Source organism: Squalius cephalus, assembly GCF_949319135.1.
Source record: "Squalius cephalus genome assembly, chromosome: 21".
NCBI classification, from domain to species: domain Eukaryota; kingdom Metazoa; phylum Chordata; class Actinopteri; order Cypriniformes; family Leuciscidae; genus Squalius; species Squalius cephalus.
In genome coordinates this window covers 20,572,304-20,595,850 of record NC_137142.1, presented here as the reverse complement: position 1 = coordinate 20,595,850, position 23,547 = coordinate 20,572,304, and the positions used below count along the sequence as shown (strand labels likewise).

General features: G+C 38.4%; 1 protein-coding gene across 41 annotated transcripts; it reads left to right on the top strand.

The window, feature by feature from the left end:
- The first annotated feature begins 1,939 nt into the window (after nt 1–1,939).
- ldb1a (LIM domain binding 1a) lies at nt 1,940–23,351 on the top strand. Of its 41 annotated transcripts, none has more exons than XM_079856093.1 (13): nt 1,940–2,110; nt 2,295–2,334; nt 5,201–5,301; nt 17,847–17,949; nt 18,143–18,187; nt 18,472–18,547; nt 18,797–18,902; nt 19,050–19,222; nt 19,554–19,676; nt 20,887–20,970; nt 21,067–21,190; nt 21,414–21,556; nt 22,104–23,351. In XM_079856093.1, the coding sequence occupies exons 3-13, from the start codon at nt 5,274–5,276 to the stop codon at nt 22,332–22,334; spliced, it is 1,236 nt and encodes a 411-aa protein (XP_079712219.1). In that variant the 5' UTR covers nt 1,940–2,110; nt 2,295–2,334; nt 5,201–5,273; the 3' UTR covers nt 22,335–23,351. The 41 variants fall into 41 exon arrangements, with proteins under 41 accessions (XP_079712219.1, XP_079712237.1, XP_079712251.1 ...); XM_079856111.1 differs by having other exon boundaries at nt 1,951–2,110; nt 21,414–21,562; nt 22,751–23,351; XM_079856125.1 differs by having other exon boundaries at nt 2,011–2,110; nt 21,414–21,562.
- Nucleotides 23,352–23,547: the final 196 nt, after the last annotated feature.

The window sequence follows — 23,547 nt, the reverse complement described above, 5'->3', positions numbered from 1 at the left end:
CACCTTCCATTGTGCGGCTCGCATCATTAGAATGGTTCTGCTGAGACTGGTTGAGACTGGAGTCGTTTGGCACTCTCCGTTCCTCTCCATCTTGTCTCATTACTCAGCTTTGCTCTTGGCAAGCAGCGGACACCACTCGAAGCATAAAAAGACAGAAGAAAAATCTCATATCCTTGTTGGCCAGAGCTCTTGTTTATAAAACATACTGTATTTTTCTAAGCAAGCAAATTATGGTGAAAGGATCACCCAGTTCCTCGGCCCACTTGGTGGAATTTTCTTTAAAACAGTTTGACAGCTCATTAAGATAAGGCTTATTATATTTTTTGACTGTCTGGATATTACCATTTTTCCTAACTACTTCAGTTTTCCATTGCTAATAAAACAAATTGCTTTTGATTTCATGCTTATTATATATTTTGACTGTCTGGATATTACCATTTTTCCTAATTACTTCAGTTTTCCATTGCTAATAAAACAAATTGCTTTTGATTTCAACTTGGGTCAAATAATTTGACAAATGTCTCAGTCTTGGCATGAATGGCAGTGGAAGTTTAATGCAAGAATACGGGCTGATTTTTGCCACATTAAAGAATGACGTTGCGATAATAGCCTGCTTAAACCAAGCTAAACTTCTTTGCTCATCTTCCACATTGGTCAGGCAGGTCTGTTAGCTGGTATCAGAGGAGCTTTTGGCACTTTTCACCCAGCCTGAGCCAGAAAATTGCCCAACATCTTTTTAAAATCAGTCAACAGACCAGGTTGGGGGACCAGCAAACCAGACATGGCTGGTTTAAGAAGTTTTTATTGGCTGTTTTTCACATTTCAGCTGGTCAGGCAGGGAGACCACCTAGCTAAATAAGCTAAAGGGTTGAGGATCTGTTTAAACCAGCTAAGTCCAGCAAACCAGCTTAGATTTTTTTCCAAGAAGTAATGAATCTCTCATTTGGCAATACTGCTAAAAAAAAAAAAAACACTACCTAAACTAAGCTGGTTTGCCAGGCTTAGCTGGTTTAGTTGGTCTCCCAGTCTGGTCAACCTGTTTTTCAGCAAGTCTCCCAGCCTGACTAGCTGAAAAGTGACCAAAACCCCTATAAACAAGTCCAACAGACCAGACTGGGAGTCCAGCAAACCAAATTAGACTGATTTTAGAAATTTGTATTGCAAGAGACCAGCTGTCCATCTGATAAAAACATCTTAGCCAGGCTGGGGACCAGTTTAAACCAGCTAAGACCAGCAAAAAACTTTTGTAGGTTTGCAGCAGACTAATGAATATATCATCTGAAAAAAAACAAACTAAAAAACCCTTAAACTATCCTGAGCTGGTTTAAGCTGCTCTTCAACCAGACTGAAGAGAGCCCAATACCCTTTTAAAACCAGTCAAAATATCAGCTTGACCAGGCTGGGAGGAGACCAGATATTTTATAAGGGCCAGGTGACCAGCTGGCATCCATCTAAAATCAGCTTAGCCAGTCTGGAAGTCCATCTTAAACCAGCAAAGATAAATAAACCAAGTTTTTTCCAGCAAGCTAATACACATTTCTCATTTGACAATGCCATATAAACTATTCCCATTCAACATAATTAGGCAAACTCTTTGTTTCGTTTAATACACAGTCTGTAAGGATCTGTCTCCGAATGCTGATTAATGACCCATTTGGAGTGTTCTCAGATAATCTTTGCATTAAGCGACGTCCTTCCTCGTCGCAGGTCACAGGTGGCTGGGCTCCTGGGGCCCAGAACGAGTAGAGTTAATTGAACACGAGGCGCCCGTCCGCCTGCCTACGTGCTCGCCGCCTGAGTGGAACTGTGTATTTCCAGTGAGTGAGAGACAGAATAATGCCGTGCCTTGTGTGCCCCGGCGAGCTATCACTGCTCTGCCGTTGCCATGGTGACAGTGCCCTCGCTGGGTACAGCGGGCTGGAGAAGTTGCTCTGGCTCTGCGTCATATTTATTCCAGTGGATCAGTGCGCTCTCTCCCGCCTCCTCCTTTTGCTCTCCTCTATGCTCTCTCTCTCTCTCTCTGTCCATGCTTTTTAGGGCTAATTGACCCAGCTCCAGATCATCAATACACAGAGCTTCGACTACCACAAACAGCACAGACCCCGAAGAGGTAAATTGTGGTGAGGCAAACAATGTGGAACATTGTTAACTTGATTAGATTCATTTGGTTTTTTTTTTTAATTCAAGTGGTGATAAATTGACTTGTTTTGTTGTTGTTGTTGTTGTTCTTTACATGCACTTAATTGAATCAGGAGTTGATTATAGATCCTTCCTCTCTGTTTGTTTCTCGACAGCACGGCAGCACCAGGAACACCGCCGTAACTGCGAGGGAAGGTGAGTGAGTGTCAGCGCATGCAGGTAAACATCTAGGCTTCAACAATGGTGGTGTCAGAGGAAAGACAGAGGAGGGATCATCTTTGTTTTCAGCAGAGCCGCGAGTTGGAGTGTGAGAGCGTGTGACTGAGGACGAAGGAGAGAGAGAGGGAGGGAGGGAGGGAGACCTGATTGTGCAGTCTGTGGTGAAGAGCATCTCCCGAGGCTCAGCGCTTCAAAGCCAATCTGGGGCTCTGAAAACAAAAAGCCATTTCCTACAGCGGCGCAAGGAAACCCCTCAATGTGAGATTATTCTCCATGGAGTGGCTCTCTTTGTTCTTCGATCACTGCGTTTTGGACCGCAGCTCCTCTCGGCTGAGGAAAGTAAATCAAATGAGATCATCAGAGGCATTTTAGGAGTAAATAATTGCAGGAATTGCAGAACACATCTGATTTTGTATCTGACTGGCAGGTTGTTTGTGTCTGTGTGGGATGGAGAGTGTTGTCTCGGTGTCGGCATATTGATTTTGAGTGACAGGTGACATGTAATAACAGCGGTGCGATGAAAGCAGAGCACTGTTCCCTAGATACGCTGGATGAGAGTCTGTGAAATCAAGAGGTTGCTGAGTGCTCGCTCGCTACATCCCCCCCCCCCCTCCCTCCCTCCCTCCCTCCCTCTGGAGTTGTCAGGCGGCTTTGACAGGGGACGTAAAGGACCAGTGGTGTGTGAGATTCGGTAGTTAGAAGCACAGCCCACTGGAGGGAGAGGCTTTGAGAAGGGAGAAGCAGGGCAGAGCGGGGGAGGCGTCGGGTCGATCGCGGGGCTGACACAGAGTGGGTGCCATGTGGACAGGGACCTCTGTCTGTCCTTTGGGACTATGAGAAAGCCAATGAGTCTCTGAAATCGGGAGGGTTGAAGATGTGAGTGTGCAGTTAGAGACAAAGACAAATGCTGAGCTTTTTTTAATTACAAAGTGATTAACTTCTAAATTGCAGTGTTTTCAGTGAGTGCTCTGTCAGTTTTAAACACGGGCTCCTTGAAGAAATTAGACACCTTAGCACACTCCCTGGGCTGTTTCTCCAATGTCCCAGTACCCCAGGTACGTTCTGAATTTTTAATCTGGAAAATGGTTCAGCCATTAACTGAACCATTTTCTTGTCGGTGTGAATAAATGACAGTTGCTACATTTATAAAACAAGGTATTTCTATGTTGTTGTTTTTTTGACATGTACCATAGAAATACCATGCTATTTCCTAAAAGTAATTTTGATTGTTGATATCATGCATTATGAATATGGTAACCATTAACAAAATCATTCTGTTGTCAATAAGAGTAAATCATACTACTATATTTGCAGAAAAGGGTATTACTATGATTCTGGACATTGAATTACCATGGTATTCTTAGAAGTACCATGTAAATACCATGCTATATAATGTAAGCATTAACAGTACCATTTGCCTAACAATTCTATCACTACTCTCACAGTTACAATACTTACAGAAAGTTACCATGTTTTGGACATTTATAATGGAAATTCCAGGGTATTCGTAAAAGTATGTTGATGCACAAGGTAGATATCATGCTATATGAATATGGTAACTATTAACAGTCCCATTTTTCCCAATAAATCACAGTTACTATATTTACTAAAAAGGTAGTTTAATGATTCTGGGCATAGAAATACCATGCTACTCTTAAATAGTAGAAGTACCACATTAATACCATGCTATATAAATTTGCTCTATCTATCTATCATAGATATCTTTACCCTAAATAAATAAAAAACATTAAAAACTACAATAGTTTAAATGCTTATTATGCATATTCAGTTATTATATTTTTACATTAATATTTACTATACTAATATTACTTATATATTTACTAATAACATTTATATTTACATATATTGAATTAACCATACATGCATAATAATATTTATTATACAAATATTAACATTTGTTAGATGACGACAAAAGTAATTTAAATGAAAAAAAACGGGAAATGAGCATGAACCACTAAATATCCAATATTGACTGATACAGATTTAAAAAAAAGTACATTTATATATATATATATTGGCTAATAACTGATATGATACTAATATACTGTGCATACCCCACAGTACTTTTCTGTGAAGGTATCAAAGAGAGAATAATGCATAGCAATGCATAGGTTATTAAAATGCACAGAACATGCAGATGGGAGAAGGACAGCTGTATGAGTAGAAGGGAGATCAGTCATGCAGCATATAGAGAGAGAGTGTGTGTGTGTGTGTGTGTGTGTGTGTGTGTGTGTGTGTGTGTGTGTGTGTGTGTGTGTGTGTGTGTGTGTGTGTGTGTGTGTGTGTGTAAGTGTGTGTTTCACTCTGGCAGGGGTGAGCTGTGCAGCAGACCCCTGGGAGCATCAGGAGGGCAGGCTGTACGTGTGCATGTGTGTGTTTATGCTGTGTGTCGTAGCTCCACTAGGCGGTAATGACTCCGTGCCTCTGGGCTCTGGCTGCCTCTGTTTATCTCCGTTAGCAGCACAAGGCAAAAATAGGCAATACACAGAGAGAAAAAAAGAACAGCATCACATGGCCAGTGTGCTCTAAAATGTGCCTCACAGGTCACTTTGACAATGTTGGCTCTCGCTTCCCCTCTCCCCCCCCCTCTCCCTCTCTGTTCCTCTCCTGTGTCACACACACTCTCTGTCTCTCTCACTCTCATATTTTCTCCCTCCCACAAGTATTGCAATTTGCATATTAATGAACCTGGGCGCAGTGTCGAGCAGGAGTGTAATTCCTACTTCCTGTTTCTCGCTGAGCTCTTGTTTCTACATTTTGATTTTTTTGTACCCTCCTCCTACTGACTCCCCACCCCTTTCTGCCTGTTTCTCTTTCTCAGAAGAAGCCCATGCTAGCAGTGCGTGGACTGAACAACACCATTTCATTAAGAGCAGTGCCAAACATGTGAGAAGATGTCTGTTGGAGGTTGTGCTTGCCCAGGTAAGAGCTCTAATTTCCTCTCTTTTGCATGGACTGCTTCAGGCAGGAGTTGCGAAACAACATGGGGTTTTTGGGAATGAAAGGGAAAGGACTATACCTGGAAGACTTCACATCTCTTGTGCCCCAATGTGAAGCCACTTAGGTCATGTGTTGCAGTCTGCACTGTATGGCCTGTTTATTTGAATGTTAAAGGAGCATTACATAAATCAGCATTCCTGTACGCCGACATTTGTTTTAGAAGTTCATTTGCGTATTCTATTTGTGCATGCAATGACATGCATTAGTTTGTGCAAGAAATGTGTGTTTGATCTCAGAGCAGAGACTTCCTGGACATTGCTGTGACTTGAATAGTCTCCCTGACTGGTGTGTATAGTTGTGCGGGGTGCTTTCCTTTCTCATATGACGTCAGCCTTCGCTCGCATCTTAAAGTGCTTTGCATAGAAAAGCAAGTTAACGCTTTTGATTGAGCAGGACATTGTGGCAGTTTAACCTTCTGTTCTGACGGTTATGAAAAACATATTCTCTTTGTTTTTCCTTCATGAATCATGTTCTGAAAACATTTTAGGCATCGGTTTGTCATTTGTGCCGATGGCAGGGAATAATATATGGATTGTTTCTGTAAAGGAAAAAAAAAAAACATCCAACACAAATTTATTCATCTGCATTGCAAATATTTTTCACATGTTGAAGGGGTTTGAAATTGAAGGCATTGACTTTTTGGCAGCTGTTCTTACTTTGAGACAGTTGAATAGAGACATCTGTCTTAATTAATTTAAATAAGAGGAAATGCACAATTAGTCACAGGCATCAATCACTGTGTTTTTCTTTTTTAAATAAAAGTTAAAAAATTAATTTATATTTATATTAATTTGAATAAATACTTTTTTTTAGTATTATTACTTATATGTATTATCCATTACAATAGGACTTTATATTTATGAATATTTATAAATATTATATTTCTATATGTATGAATTCATTCATTTATATTTTTAAATATGTTATATAATTTATATTCAATTTTTTTTAAATGCATTTATATTGTGTGTGTGTGTGTGTGTGTGTGTGTGTGTATATATATATAAAAATCGGATATTTTTATATTTTCATATTATGCATATATATATATATAAATAATTTATCTTTAAAATATTAATCATTTACATACTTTTATCCAAAGCAATGTAATTGCATTTAAAGTATACATTTGATAAGTTTAAATCAAACTCATGACTTTGGTGTTGCTAGATCCACACTCTGAGAAGATGGGACAGAATCTTCATAAAAATGTTTGCACCGTTGGCCTTGGCTGAGAATCAAGTGATGCTCTTGGAGACATGGCTCCATGCTGGTGATCTAACAGCAAGTATCCTCATAGGGAATCTCTAAACCAGATTCAACGGAACTGTGTGGTCCAATCAATGGCAACATGAAACTTCATGAGACTTGCTTAGTTTGACCATACACCTTGTGAATAACATTTAAGAGTGACACATTGATGATATAAAGCTGCTTTCCTCATTCTTTTGCCATCTTTAACCTTTTGGAATCTTAGCGTCTTAAGTCCAAAGGTTACCTGTGAATGAATGTGCGCAGCTTGTTTGAGTGTGGTCAAGCATGCTGGAAGCAGTGATGTAGCATATGTTGACTTTGCGGAGTAGCCCAGTGTGCGCCGTCACCTAAATAGAGAGAACACACTTAGACACATTAGACACAAAGCACCCTTGTTTCTGACCAAGTCCTTCTCTCTCACAAGTTATAGTCTCTGGATCACTTAAATACGTTTTTAATAGGGTCCATATGTTCAGTCTATAGGAGTTTCAAATTCCAAGTACCAAACTTCATGTTCTTGAGATCTGTGGCATCATGGAAAGATAATCACAATTACAAGGAACATAGTGCTTGTCCTCTCCCTCACTGTGATAAAGATTAAAAACAGGGTGAATGGCATCAAGGCAAGTTTGGACCGGTGTGGGGATTGTTTCGGTGCCATAAACACAAGGCAAGCAGTTTCTTCAGACGCTCTCAAGTCAGATTTTTATCTCAGTGCAAGAGCCAACCACAAAAGCCTCTCTGGCAACCTCATTGATAAACAAGCCAAAATTTGGCACATAACATTTGTTTAAAATCAAGTCACAAGGGTACATTTTTACAAGCGTAGTCATGGAAATTTCCACAGACATGTGTCCTGTCTGATTGCTTTCCTTTTTTGTGAAGAGGGAGGCGGGAAAGAGGGTGAAGAGAAGAAAGAATGAGACGGGGCGAGACTGAAACGGAGGATTGGAGCGCGAAAGACGGCTCTTTCTTGCTTTTGTGTGGGGTCCCACTGCGCCATTTCATAAAAGGCAGAGGAGCACCATAAAAGCCTGCTTGTGATGTTCACCTCAGTCAGAAACACGATGCAATCTGTGCTTACAACGCACGTCCCTCCCCTCGACACAGGTTTCGTTTGAAGTCTGGTTTGTTTACATTCCTATGCTCGTGTGGGCTGCACGTACAGTGGGCTGCCGTGATCCTCCTGTCTGGATTTGCAGATATATTGCTGAGCACGGATTGCACGCTTTTAATGGCCTCTTTTATAGCTTTGTTTGAGCTAGATAACAACCCATACCGACGCTTTTAAATGTGAGCTACTAAGCTCCATCCAGCTGCTCTCTGCCACTCGACTCTCTACCTCTCACCTACAAGTACTCGATATCAGCATGTGTCCTGTTACCTCATGCAAAAAAGTCACATGGACCCCTGATTAGAAGGAAATGACTTTAAGCGAAGCTAAAACAGTTACAAAGCGAGCCTGTTTCAAGTTGCACAACGGCAACATGGTTAGGGTGTGCCTGTCAAGTTAAGAAGCTGCGCTGATTTACCATCTCCCTGCTGGACTGGTGATGCCTGTGCATGGTGCGTTTAGCGTGCATTTGTGTGCGCGTGTGCAACATCTCCCCCTCTCTAGCCCGTGGCTCACAGATCAGTCTCATTACACAGTGCTAGAACAAAATGGCTTCCTGTGCAGAAAATCAGCTCCCCTCAACTTGTCAGCATTAGACGGGGATGTTAGAACTCGTTATGTCACGTGTCAACGATGGTGAGGAAATATTAGATGAGAACTGGCATTTGCCAGCTGCACAAATCCGCCACTGTAAGAATCAATGCGTTGTCTGAACAAAATGACACATGATTTTACAGACTGAATGAAGATTTATTAGTGACGCTTGGTAGGATAAGCATTGCTTTTGCTATTGCTTATATTGGTACCTCTATTATTATTAAACTTTGGCATGTGAGTCACTGTTTGTGCTGTGGAAATGAATGATACCTTAAATTGTGCGGCTTTATGATGAGAGCTGTGCTGTTACTTTTCCTGGATTTTTTCAAACTGGGGTTCTTCTGGGGACCACGGTCCACAAAAGGGTGCTGGGGATTCTGCACAACATTTGAAAGAAAATGTATTTATTTATTTTATAAATAAATAATTATATAAAACATTTTTTAACAATCTTTTTTTTACACATTTAATTTTAGGGCAGTCAAAGTCAGCATATTAACTTTTTTTTTTTTTTACGCTCTCATTTTTTACCACATTCGAAGAATTTGACATCATTAATGTTTCATTATGCTGTCTAAAGAATTCACAATAATTGTATTCTATTGACAGCTTTAATTCTAAAATGCATACATGCCACTTTCAAGAATAGTTTAGGCTCCTTGTGTTGTTTCTCCGTAAAAACAGTCAGTAATTAAATATGAAAATAATATCTACTCACCTATAAATGGGTCACAGTAACGGTATTTAAATTCGGTCGCAGCTACGTAATCACAACCGTACTGAAATGTGATATTGCGATTATGTTGGCTACTAGTTCAATGAACAAGGAGTTAATATTGAGTAACTCAGGCTACATTTCAAGGACAACACAGTTGGTTTGTCTGTTTTTTCGCCGCCATTGAAAATACCATAGTTCCAATAGAAGCCAGCAACAACACAGTGGTGGCGTTTCCTTCCTGAATGAATCAATGTTTTTGAGCGAATCGGTTGAGTGAATGAATCAATGAATCACTCATAAAAACACGTGGGCTGAATTCGAAAAGTACTCCCATACTACTCGTATGTATGTTTTCCATATGAAAATATGATAGAAATAGTAAGAGTAGAATTATTAATGATGTGATTAGGCATCCGAATTCACCATAGTTTTGTTCTTGATTGAATGGTGATTCATTACAGACAGTCACCTGTCGCCACCTATTGGTTTAATTTAGTTGCAGTAAAAGTCATTGATATAGAAGTAAAAATGTACAAAATTAGTTTTGTAATCACAATAAAGAGCAGTGCTGTAGTTGAGCCCAAATAATTATAGATAAGCAATTGTAAATATATGAAACAAAATGTAAGAAAAAAAAAATCAGAACTGCTGCAATAAAAGGAAAAGCAAAGGCATCTGTATTTCATAGTGACGAGGATCTGCTGTTTGCTTCTCTATGATTTCCAACTCAGTGGTTCCTGAGACCTCAATAAACTCCCATGACCTGTCCCTGAGGCTGCTGTTGCCAAGGGAAACACACTGAGTCGGAACCGGTCTGAACACAACAGACCCCTCACACTCTCTCTATACCAAGTGTGTGTTATAGGGAACACCTAAAGTGCCTGAACGGGTTTATTCCCAATGACAGCAAATGTGTTTTCCTCAGTGTGTTTTACTGCTCATTGATTTTTCTCTGCATTCTCATCAAGTATTTCTCCCGCTGCTTTTTGAGGTCTGACACTTATGTTTGATAGCATAGAGTCTTTGCCAACAAAGTCAACAAACACCACAGTTACTTATTAGTCATTTATCAGACACTTTCATATCCAAAGTGACTTACAGTATATTTATTGCATGTTCAGTCCCCATGGAGTGACCTAAGGTTAAGTGCTTTGCCCACATCTTTAACCAGAAACCACTGCAGTGCAGCAGCAGAAAGAATATTCATTCACTGTATATTTGTTAAGCGTGGGTATTTCAGAGCCCTCATCATATTTCCTCTCACAGCAGTGTGACGCATGTTTCCAAGTGATTTAACGGCTTAAAGAGATGCTTGCAACAAAAAAAATCCAGTCAATTTAATCCACCAGTGGGTTCACTTAGCTTTGCATATATGTCTCTGGCAATCAAATGCCTGTAAGAATTTTAGGTGGTAATGAGTGGTTTGTGATGAAAAGAAAGGAATCTGAAGAGGCAGTTGGATCCCTGCTGGGCCAGAGCATCATCATCTGTAGAAACAGAGGCAGGCTTTTAAAAGTGTGTACATTGCTTCAGTCAAGGCGAGTCATGTTTGGGGTCAGAAAGACTTTATTGTTTTGTTTTAAAAGAAAGTATACTGCTATTCAGCAAGGGTGCATTCAATTAATCAAAAATGACAGTAAAGACACTTATAATTTCACAAAAGGTTACTGTTTCAAATAAATGCTGTTCATTTGAACTTTCCATTCATCAAATAATCCTCAGTCACAGTTTCCACATACATATTAAGCAGCACAACTTATTTCAACATTGATAATAATCAGAAATGAAGGATCATGTGACACTGAAGACTGGAGTAATTATGCTGAAAATTCAGCTTTGCCTTCACAGGACTAAATTATATTTAAAATAGAAAAAAGTTATTTTAAATTGTAATATTTCACAATATTACCATTTCCATTGTATTATTGATTAAATGAAAGCCTTTTTCAATAATAATAATAATAATAATCTTACCAAACCCATTTTGTTTAAAAGTTTGGGGATGGTAAGATTTTTTAAAAAGTTTTTTAAAGAAGTCTCTTGAAAGAACATTTTAAGAATAGCTGCTTTATGATTAACTATATGACAATATATTTAATAATGAATATAACTTATAATAAAATTATGATAACTTATAAATACTCAAATTTCATTTTTTTCCCCCTTGTGTAATTTTATACTAAAATGTTTTTAATAACAAAAAATGTTTTTGGGCAAAATTTTTCACCAATGATTTTCTTTGATTTTACCATGACTTTTCCATGATTTTTCCTGTTTGTAATAACTGGATAACAAATCAGTATGAGATCTCACAAAAAAAAGTTCAACACATATTTCAATTGACTATAGAAACACTTTAGAAATGTCCAATAGAAATGTTCATTTCCAATCATACTTTTGAAATTCCCTAAAATGTTGGGGACCGTGGGAACCCCAAACAAAATATTCACACATGCAGTAATATAAATGCTTACCGGTAATTGGGATTTAGGAATTGATTACACAGATTTTGTTAAAATTTCTAAAGTGTTGACTGTCTTTTGTAAACAGCACATCATGAGAGATTTTTCCCCTGCACATTCCTCCGAGTGGAGGGTAGACATTAGAAATGATTTGTACTGCAGTCAGTCCCCCACAGTAGTTAGTATGGCCCTCACATATGTCGTCTGTCGCCAGAGCATTATCGCGCTCTGCCAGCCGTGTAGCTGTGAGCAGCCTGGGTGAGCGTGAGGCACATGGCTCTCCCTGTGCTTGTGTTTGGGAGAGATGAGGCAGTGGCATAACAAAGAGCCCCTGGAGCACTGTGAGGGAAGCAGAGGCCTCATCAGGGAGAGAGATTTTGTCAGCCATGGCGGTGAAGGATGGAGTTTTCTCCACAGAGGCAATCCTTCATTCAAACCAGAGTTAAAATGAGAACAGCTTCACTGCTCCACATGAAGGACGTTCATAAAGCTTCATAAATTAATTCACCAAGAGCCCCTAGTGGAAGTTTAGCTATTATCGTTTTCCTGTCTGAATGTGCCATATAATCAAGCTGCTTATTAGATCCATAAGTCTTCAGCCTTTTCAAATACACCCATGTTGAAGTAGGCTACCTGTCATACCAATAACAAACGCTAATTTATATAAGCATTGGTTCCCTTAACACTCGTGTATTATTGTGATGTTGGCTCATTTCTTCCTCGCTAAATTTGTGCTGCAGTCCTGTGAAGTCATAAGATATAGAGTTTATGCAATTTCGTGACACTAGGGAGCGATGTTGTTCTATCTGAGGAAGTGGATGGGTCTGAAAGACTGTTAAAAAAATGGTCTGGTGCCTACACGTGACCCACAACAATTCATTATGAATTCATTATGCTGATTTGACCCACAGCCAAAGAGACAGTTAAACCAAAAATGATTTTTATGTCATTATCTACTCACCATCATGTTGTTCCAAAATTGTATGACTTTCTTTTATTTGTGGAACATAAAATAACATCAAGGTGAGTAAACTTTGATCAAGTGTTTATTTAATTGTATTTAAACTGGCATTTTGATCCTAGTGAGTGACATACTTTTCATAATTAACAGGACAAAAAAAAAAACTTTATGTGATTGATTTAGTGTGTAATGCAAAGACATTTTAAAACATTTTCTCTTTTTGATAACAAAACATGCTGACCTCTCTCTGAAATTAGTATTAAAGCAATAGTATCACAAGGAAAGAGTTCAGCATGATAGAATTTGCATATTTATTTATTGCCTTTGAACACTTGACAGCATTTGGTTTTCGTGACATTGCCACAGTGTCAAGTTACAGGCACAGTCTCTTTGCAGCAGAATGCTGTTCCTGGAGATCCCTTGTTGCAGAGTTTATTTCCATAACTACTCAAACTCCTGCCTTTAATTTTGAATTATTTTTGAATTATTAGAGTTGTAACTGGATCTTCACAAGTAGGACTGAGCCAGCAGCCTTTCAGTCAGTTACCAGCCCAGACTTAAAGGGATAGTTCACCCAAAAATTACATTTACTGTCATCATTTACTCACCCTCAAGTTGTTCCAAACCTGTATGATTTCTTCTTCTTCTTCTGCTGAACACAATTTTTTTTTTATTTTTTTTTATAATGAATATGAGTAACCAAACAGTTGATGGACCCCATTGACTTCCATATGGAAGAAAAAATACTTTGGAAGTCAATGGGGTCCATCAACTGTTTGGTTACGCATATTCTTCAAAAGATCTTCTTTTGTGTTCAGCAGAAGAATGAAATGCTGGTTTGGAACAACTTGAGGGCGAGTAAATGATGACAAATTTTCATTTTTGGGTGAACTATCCCTTTGACATCTTTTGGAGGCAACACTACCATCACTTTATGATATTGTAGTATAAGTTATGATCAAAAATCAGTCATAAACTTAAGCTTATTTTCCATGTAACTCCTAACTAGACAGAATAACTAGACAGACCTCAGCAAATGCCCTTTAAATGCTTTAATCACAGCCGGGAGAGTTCTCAAGCATTTCTCCGAGAATCTCTTCCAAAAAGAAGTTTACATCAGGTTTTTATAGGATATAGACATATACAACAGTAAGATTAACGTGATTTATTACTCATGGGCACCTCCTTTAATATGATTGGTTTAATCTGTGCAAAACAAGCCCCCACTTCGCCCTACTGGCAAATTTACTGAGCAAATTTAGATCTCAAATCATTGAAAAAATGGAAGAGGTTAGAAGTTAATTTGATTACTCAATATGTCACAAGACTATTATATTTTTGATATTGTCTAACCAGCATCTGGTTTCGACACACCAACAATCTTCTGAGCAGGCCTACGTTTTGTTCAAGTAGAGTGGTAGGCCTGTAGGAATATTTTATTTATATTTTATTTATTAAAAAAATCCATCACAGTAGCAAATCAGTTAAACCTTAAATATGCTGGCAATTCTAGGTTTTATTGACAGGTTCACGCATGAATTTGCATGTTGTTGAAACGTCCCAAGTGACTTCAATTATAACATTATTCATGAAATTAAAACAGCCAATTTAAAAATATAGCCTAATATAACAATTATAAATAAATATAGATTCAGATGGTTTTTTTTTTATCTTTTAATTTTTTTTATATCAAGTTGCCAATTATTGAAGCGAGATAAACTCACTTAAAAATGATTTTTGGCAGGGTGTTCAGAAGATGCGTAGGTGGTGTAAACACAGCATCCATCTCTGCTCTCGTTCAACTCCCGTTGTGAATTCTAAAAGTTAAGGCAACTAGAGTTTTAGTCGATAGTCTTTTGACCACATTTACAGTAGGCTTTCGACGTGTAGCCTACTGTAGTGAATACAGGCAGTAGTAGCTTGTGTTTGGGGGAGGGGTAGTTTTGATGGGATGGGATTGCGAGGGGTTGATGCTCCACCAGAGCAGGGAGTGTTGAGGGGGGTTGCACGGAGAGAAAGAAGGGCCTGTACCATTGTTCTAGTGGTGGAAATTTTGATTCTTTCCAGAGACTCGTTCATTTTCAGTTCGTTCACCAAAATGATTCGTTCAGACTCGTTCACTGATTCGTTCAGTGACAATTTCTTCATAAATACTGCAGCAGGTGGCGAAAAAGAGTGTATTTTATGATATGTTTTAACGAACGTATTTACTTGTTAAAAAAAACTGATTTGGCTTTGTTAAAATTTGTGCCTTATTTACTAAATTAATAAAATAAGTCTAAATAAGAGGTTCAGATGACCAAAACAAGGTTTTCTTGCATAATTAACATTTTAATTGTTTGGTCAGACATACACATTCATAAATCTGGGATTATATTAAACGTTGAGTTATGTTATGTATGTTAAATATGATAAACAATTATACGCACACCTATAACTGCGCTTTGAATGAGATTGAATCACATGCTAAATGACCGATCTACCCAGTACTCTCATTCACGAACGAAAGTACCAGTTTGATCAATTCGTTCACGAACGAGATCTCTCTCTCGTTCAGACTCAAAACAGAGCGATCTCGGTCAGTGACGGGCGTATTCGTTCAGTAGATCCAACCAATTACATGCCCCTTCACAGCCCGAACTGAAATGTTATTTGCTAACGTTACGCAAATGAGACCTAACCAATACTGTCATATTTTTTGGTTTGTTTTAGTTTTTAGAGAAGTGCATATGACATGAATAAAACGTAATTAATTCATTTTTGATCATACAAAATGAACACAAGTAGTAAAGTAAATTTTTCAAAGTGCAAAATACCACAAAACTAAGTCTAAAACACACAAACAAAAGAAAAGAAAAGCAGGTAAAGAGAAGTGTAAATTTAAATCAAGTAAACCGTCAAGTACAAAATGACAATGTTAATTTGTCTTTGTTATATTTAACCATGCTTGCGTTATTAAACTGTTTTCATTACAATGGTAAAGTGTTAATTTCCTTCTTTGATGCAAATATGCTGACTACACAAACCCATCTCTATCGGTTCGCCACCATTATCGTTCAAACAACTGGTTCTTTTCGTTCACGAACGACATGTACCAGTTCGTTCACGAGAAGATCTCTCTCTCGTTCAGACTCAAAACAAAAGCAACTCGGTCAGTCAGTGAAGGGCGTATTCGTTCACTACATCCAACAAATCACATGCTCCGTCACATCTCATACTCGAACGCTATTGGCTTGAGGTTTAGTCATTCTTGACAGGTTGAAAACACAGAGCTATCCAGTTCACTGAGCTGCGCATGCGCTGCAATAGCGCCGCGCGGCGGTGGAGGGAGGAATTTCAGTGAACGAGAAATATGAGTCAATGGATTACGTGAACGAGAACGATTCGTTCACCTAAAAGATTCGTTCAAAAAGAACGATTCGTTCACGAACGTAACATCACTACATTGTTCATGATCAAGAACAAAGGGTTGCACGGGCACTTTTCCTCGTTACCCCGTGAGTCCGGTTCTTGTTTAACACAGGCTACAACTACTAGCGCTGCAACTGCATTTTGAACCTGCTTTTTTGCACACCACGATGGTTTCAAGGGGCTGATGTTTCAGCTCACCTCGCTTTAAAAACAGCGACCGACAGACCGGGATTATAATCAGGGAGCACCGGGGAGAGAGAGCGTCGAATTCCTGCAGGTGTGCTTGAGCTTCAGTGCAACGTAAATTCATAGCAACGTTTAGTTTTAAAGCTTGTAAGCGCGGAAAGAAATGCTTTGAATTGCGTCGCCATGGTGATGCAGTTTACGCTGTTCGTATAATCGGCTAACCTGTGCAGGGCCTCGCCTGTGCTCGGACTCGGAGCCAGGCCTGGCTAAGCTAGGCTACCAAGTTTGTCGTTGTGGTAGACAAATACCGAGACTTGTCTGGAATAAGTTGCTACAAATACACCAGTGATAAATGTTTGAAATAACAGCAGCATCTTTTAATCGTAGTTAAATGCACTTTATTGTGAAATGTTTTGAGTAGTATGGCTAACGTTCCACCTTATTACTAGCTTAGCACAAGTGTTCACCAACAACAGAGGAGAATTAAGTGGTTACTATTAATATGTGTGAATATACAAAAATGCAGTATTTAATCATGTGCAACATCAGGAGTTTTTAATTGCTGTAAATGATGTTTAGGATTCAAATTTACTCATTATTAATTTGTTTGTAGATGGCATTATAAAACGTTATTCTAGTAACGTTAAATGCAGTATGAGCGTCAGTTAAACTGTGTGTGTAACGTAATTGTCAATGACATAAAATATTTATACTAATAATTACATTTCTCAAATGCACTTTAAAAAGCACCTCTGATGTTTCCAAAAGAGGCTAGCTGGCATAGAGTGAATAATATCTTAGTTTATTCAAATTATGCTGATTACTAAAACTCACAGAGCCACAATATTGACAGGTTGGTGTATCAGACTTGAAAAATAGCATATCTGTGTGTGACCTTGCCTTCTTTTTATGCCAAACCTGGAAATATCAGGGATATGTAAAATGGCCATTTCCAGGCCACGCTCTATATTGAATATTTAATCTGTTTCTTCTTGTGCTAAGTTTGAAAAATGTAATTGGCTGCTAAAATATCCATAAGATGTTTTTAATAATTACTTATTCAGAAATCACAAGCGACCAAAATAGTAATGGAAATTTATTAGTCAAAAAGTGTGATGAGTTCACCCTGACCTAGTAATTACATTCCAGTTTAATTTCATTGTGTGGCTATTATATATTGTGAATAAAATATGCAAGAAACATATAGCACTGCACAAATGTTGCATTTAATAATTGCGAATTGGATTGTGGATTGTATTAGATTAGTCCTTGTGCAAGCCGGCTTGTTTTTTGGTTTAACTTGCTGTCATGAATTACATGAATGGGGGATGGGCTGTGCATAAGCTACAGAGAAATAATCACAATGTCATGTGATCACATGGTGTTTGCTTATCAGGGTGTGGGGGAATTATCATGGAAGTTTTTCAAAATAAAAATATTCATCATATTTATTATTTTAGAGAAATAATGAAATATTTAAAGATGTGATTTTCTTCAGTCACAGATCAACATGCATGTTAACAAGAATAACTTAGGGTTGTCTTGTATTTATAAAACAAATAAATAAAGATTGATGTTGTGTAAAAGTCAGGACAAAAATAGACACCTCTTGTTTACCTACAGCTGGATTAAATGCATAATGATTGGTGGCTTTGTAGGCATGTCTGTGTATTCTGTAAATGGACTAAAGATAAAAATGTACAGTCTTTTATGTTTGAATGGACTGTGTTCTCTTTCTCATTGTCTTTGTGTTTACTTCTATAGGCTGTTCGTCCAAGTCATTCAAGCTGTACTCCCCAAAGGAGCCTCCCAACGGCAGTGCCTTCCCTCCATTTCACCCAGGTGCAATGCTGGATAGAGATGTGGGGTGAGACTCATGTTGTGATTGTTGTTTTACATGGTGAAAACTACATGTGTATCTAGTAATCGGCCATTTTTCTAGTTAGGCCTAATAGTAAAAAGTGGACATCTAGCTAACATCTATCCCAAGTAAATGATACATATACATTTCAAATGAAATTAACTTATTATTAAAGTCTGAATGATGCTCCTTATTTCAGTCCGACACCGATGTATCCCCCATCTTACATGGAACCTGGAATAGGGTAAGCTCTTATTTGGCAGTTAATATCGTTGTTCATGGCAGTATTTTTTCAAGAGATGGACATCAGGCTGATTTTCAGCAGCCATTAATGCAGTCTTCAGTGTCACATGATCCAGAAATAATTCTAATATACTGATTTGCTGCTCAAGAAACATTTTTTATGTTCAATGTTGAAAACAGTCGTGCTGCTTAATATTTTTGTAGAAATTGTGATTCTTTGAACAGAAAGTTAAGCATTTATTTGAATTTTTTTTCTCCATAATAATATTGCATGCCATGTTACAGGAGGCACACACCGTATGGAAATCAAACAGACTACAGAATATTTGAGCTCAACAAAAGACTACAGAATTGGACAGAGGTAAGAGAAACCACTTTATCAACATTCATGGTACACATTTAAATAGGGGGCAACTGAATTTTTTATTTCAGGAAAGGAAACAGTAGTTTGTTTACATGCATGTAAATCATGGAAAACCGTGCAATGTAAATCATGCGAAACCATGCAATGTAAATGTTGCTTGTTTTGCCCATTTAAACTTTTATTTTTTTTATTTTTTTCAATTAATATTATAGTTGAGTTGTGTGTGTTTTTTTTGTGTTTTTTCAGCAGGATTGTGACAATTTGTGGTGGGATGCGTTCACTACAGAGTTTTTCGAAGATGATGCAATGCTGACTATCACTTTCTGTCTGGAAGATGGACCCAAAAGATATAGTAATATTCTGTTTTATAAAGTCACTTCAGTGATTTTAATTTATTTGTATTTGACTTTAATGATCAAATATAGATGTAAACATAAGGAAACCCATTCATAGTCTGTTTTTCCCCCAGTAACTGAATCCAAATTTTTCCTGTTTTCAGCTATTGGTAGGACATTGATCCCTCGGTACTTCAGGAGTATTTTTGAGGGAGGGGCCACTGAACTTTTCTATGTGCTAAAACATCCCAAGGAGTCGTTCCACAATAACTTTGTGTCCCTGGACTGCGATCAGTGCACCATGGTTACACAGAATGGCAAACCCATGTTCACACAGGTATACTTTTTTTCTGCGTTTATGGTCAAAGTTTTAAAACTAACGCTAACTAAGCATATCCTTTGGTATGACCACCATTGCACAATGCACTTCTTATAAAGTTTATTGTCAGAAATAAATCCTAAAAATAGCCTTTATGTGTTGCCCGTTCATTCCTTTTCAAAATGAGTGCGGTGTCAGAAAAGGCTTACATTAACTCTTGTTGTGATCTTAACTGGAAATAAAAGTATTTCCATTAAATAAGCTCTACTATAAGAACATAACCATTGAATCATTGTAGGCCACCCCCACCATTGCCATTCAAAGTACACAAGTCCTTTCATCTCCTCAGGTGTGTGTGGAGGGAAGACTGTACCTGGAGTTTATGTTCGATGACATGATGCGTATAAAGACATGGCACTTCAGCATCAGACAGCACAGAGAGGTTGTGCCGAGAAGCATCCTGGCAATGCATGTGAGTTTTGGATAATTATTCATGCTGTTTTCTATTCACATCATTACAGTACTTGCAAGTCTGAAATATATTGAGATTATTAGAACAATACTTTTGTCCTAAACCCCTCTTTCAATAAGTATTTACACTACTGTTCAAAAGTTTTGGGTCAGTCTGATTAAAAAAAAAAAGAAATTAATTAATACTTTTATACAGCAAGGATGCATTAAATTAACAGTAAAACCATTTATAATGTTAAAATAGATTTTATGTTTCAAATAAACTTTTAAACTTTCAATTCATCAAAGATTTTCTACAAAAATATTAAGCAGCACAACTGTTTACAGCATTGATAATAATAATAAGAAGAAGAAGAAAAAGAAATGTTTATTGAGCACCAAATCAGCATATTATATTGATTGCTGAAGAATCATATGAAATAATGAAGTAATGATGCTGAAAATTCTGCTTTGCCATCACAATAATTTTTTTTTTTAAATTATTTTAAAATAGAATAGAAATTTTTTATTTTTATAATATTTCACAATATTACTGTTGTGTAATATCTGCCATTAAAGGGTTTGTTCACCCGAAAATACAAATGATCCCATAATTTACTTAGCCTCAAGCATCCTAGGTGTATATAACTTTCTTCTTTCAGCCAAACTCAATCGTAGTTTTATTAAAAAAATATCTTGGCTCTTCCAAGCTTTATAATGGGAGGGAATGGTGCCTTCAATTTGAAAAACCCCCCAAAAAAACCTGCATCCATCCATCATAAAAGTAATTCATACGGCTCCAGGAGGTAAATAAAGGCCTTCTTAAGCGAAGCAATGCGCTTTTTTAAAGAAATATATCCATATTTATAACTTCATAAACTATAATTACTGGCTTCCGGTAACGGCCATATGAGAGTCTAGTTCCTGCGGACTTATGACCTATAATTTAGACCATTTTTCCCTCTATAAGTTGTAATGATTTTAGCCGTAGATGTGGCATTTATTTATTTACTTTGTAATTTTTAGACATTTTAAGGAAAAATTTAAAGTCTCCCATATTATGCAGCATTTCAACACTAGAATGTCTTTCTTTTTTCTTAATATGTCATGTTTTGTTTAAAAAGGTTTCAATAGATGTTTTTTTTTTTTTTATCAAGATTTGTGCTTGTCTTTGGGAAAGCATAAGCAAAAACCAACACTACTATTTATGTTGATTCACTTTACCACAACAGGCACAAGACCCTCAAATGCTTGACCAGCTATCAAAAAACATCACAAGATGTGGTTTATCTAACTCTACGCTGAACTACCTCCGAGTAAGTACAGAACGGTAGATGTGAATTAAAAACCATCTCCAGCTACAGTGGCTTCACTTCTCCATTGCCATCTAACAGGTTTTTCCTCTTCCACAGCTTTGTGTAATCCTGGAGCCCATGCAGGAGCTGATGTCCAGACACAAGACCTACAGTCTCAGCCCACGAGACTGCCTCAAAACCTGTCTGTTTCAGAAATGGCAGAGGATGGTGGCCCCACCAGGTGCGAATCGAGCAACTTTCATCTGAAAGACAAACAAACAGCTGGGGTTTTGAAAGTAAACTAAAACCATAAAACGATTTGTTATTTGAAATAAATATATTTTTATGAAAAACTAAAACTAACATGTAAATTAAAAACTAATAGTATCTCAATGATACTAAAATAACCGCATCCAGCGGCATCCCACGCGAGTTTCAAATATTGTCCTCTGCTCTTTCTCCAGCCGAGCCTGCGAGACAAGCTCCCAACAAGCGAAGGAAACGAAAAATGTCCGGCGGCAGCACGATGAGTACCGGAGGAGGCAACAACAACAACAGCAACAGTAAAAAGAAAAGTCCAGCCAGCAGTTTTGCGCTCTCCAGCCAGGTACCTGTAAGCATCTCATTTTGATGTCCATTTTGAGCTGTGTGAGATGGGTAGCGGGAGGAGGGTGGACCAATGCTTGTATTCAAGTTATGCGTAATACTAGGAAGACAGACCCAACATAGAGACAAGTGGACATGATCCAATGCTGGGCAGTCCCTGGTCCTTTAGGGCCGCAGGTCTGTGGGGTTTTTTTTGGTGCTTTTTGTCAGTCTGTTGGGTGTTTTGAGCTCCAGAGACGCAGCCAACACTAGAGACCCGAGGTGGAATGAAACCCGTGCAGCACTCAAGGATCCGGGATGCCCACCATGGCAGAGCTATTTAGTGTTCAGCATGGTGAACGTAGCCTTTTTCACTTACAGCACTGCTGATATAAGTTCCTGTGGCTGGTGCACCGTGCTGATTTGGGCTTGTAGTGGGCAGGATAGTGGAGGTCTAGTTCCTCAGTGCCTTCTGCAGTTGCTATGTGGTGTAGAAAGCCACCGCGTCCCCCTACGGAGCACCCCCGGGTTGCGGGGATAATGTTTGCGCCCCTTCCTGTCCCCTGCAGGATGTGATGGTGGTGGGAGAGCCCACTCTGATGGGAGGGGAGTTCGGGGACGAGGATGAGCGGCTCATCACGCGGCTGGAGAACACACAGTTTGATGCGGCCAATGGCATCGACGACGAGGACAGTTTCAACAGTTCCCCCGCCCTGGGCACCAACAGCCCCTGGAACAGCAAAGCTCCCTCCAGCCAGGAGAGCAAAAATGACAACCCCACCTCACAGTCATCACAGTAGAAGTATTAGGGGCTAGCGAAAGGCTCGAGAAGCCGCTCGAGGACACAACCCGGTCCTAGTCTTCTGCATTGACGATTCCTCAATTGGTCACTTGTGAAATTGGCCCTCCTCATCCTCCGTCGCCATCAGACATGCCGTTTTGTTGGTTCTTTTTTTTTTTGTTTCTTTGAGAGTCGTTTTCCAACACCATCCGTTTCTGTGTCTCGATCAGGCTTAGCGATCAGGCTGTGGGTTATTGTTCCAACCTCGGGTCTCTCTGTGCGTGCTGTGCTTTGACACGCATGGCCGTTTCTGTTGTGCTCACTTGACAGGAAAGGATCACTTTTTATCTAACCGTTTAGTGATATGACCATTGTGTGCACCTCAGATTCAAACCCAACACTCCATTTTTAAAAACTCAATTATTTGTTTTGTAGGACCTGGTTGGAACAAAAACCTGTACAGTTCCGGAGCTTGAGGACCGGAGTTGAGAACCACTACGTAAAGTCCTTTAAGTAAAACTAAATAAAGTGTAAAGCATCGAGGTTCTTGAGTTTGGTCATACCCAAAATGGTCACTGAGAGCTTGCCTGACCGTTATGCCAGACTCAAAGAAGTGTTTGATTTCTTTTTTTCTTTTTTCTTTTTTTTTTTAATTGTTTGCATTCTGTTTGGTTTCTTGTCCTTTTTTATTTTTTATAACGATTTCTAAAGAGAAAAAATAAGCAAGCAAACAAAAACTCTAAATATCCTTTGCACTCTTGTCACTGTATTTTGGATCTATTTTTCTTAATAAAACGATTATGATGAATTTTGTTCTTATTAAAACAAAAAAATTGATAATCTTTAACTGGAAAACGCTGTCAATCTCAAATGTAAAATAACAAATTTTGTATTGTTACTGTTATCAATATTATTGTAAGTAGATGCTACTTTGCTCTAAGCTTTACACCTATCTGTCTTTCTGTTTCTTCTGTTTCAATCGTCATTGAAAATGAGATTACATGATCATAGCATGTACGTCTGGGAACTGCATGTGTCAGACGATAGCTATTGCAGCTGTAACAGTCTCATTGTTTGCAGGATCTAAATCCTACACTGTTAGTCCAACGGCTGGTGGCACATTTTGTCCTGAGACCGTAGCTATGAACATTTTGTTTCTTGGAGATTTTTAGCCTATTGAAAAGAACAGACCAAGCTCAATGCCTTTGTGTAAACCCAGTCATTCATAGCAA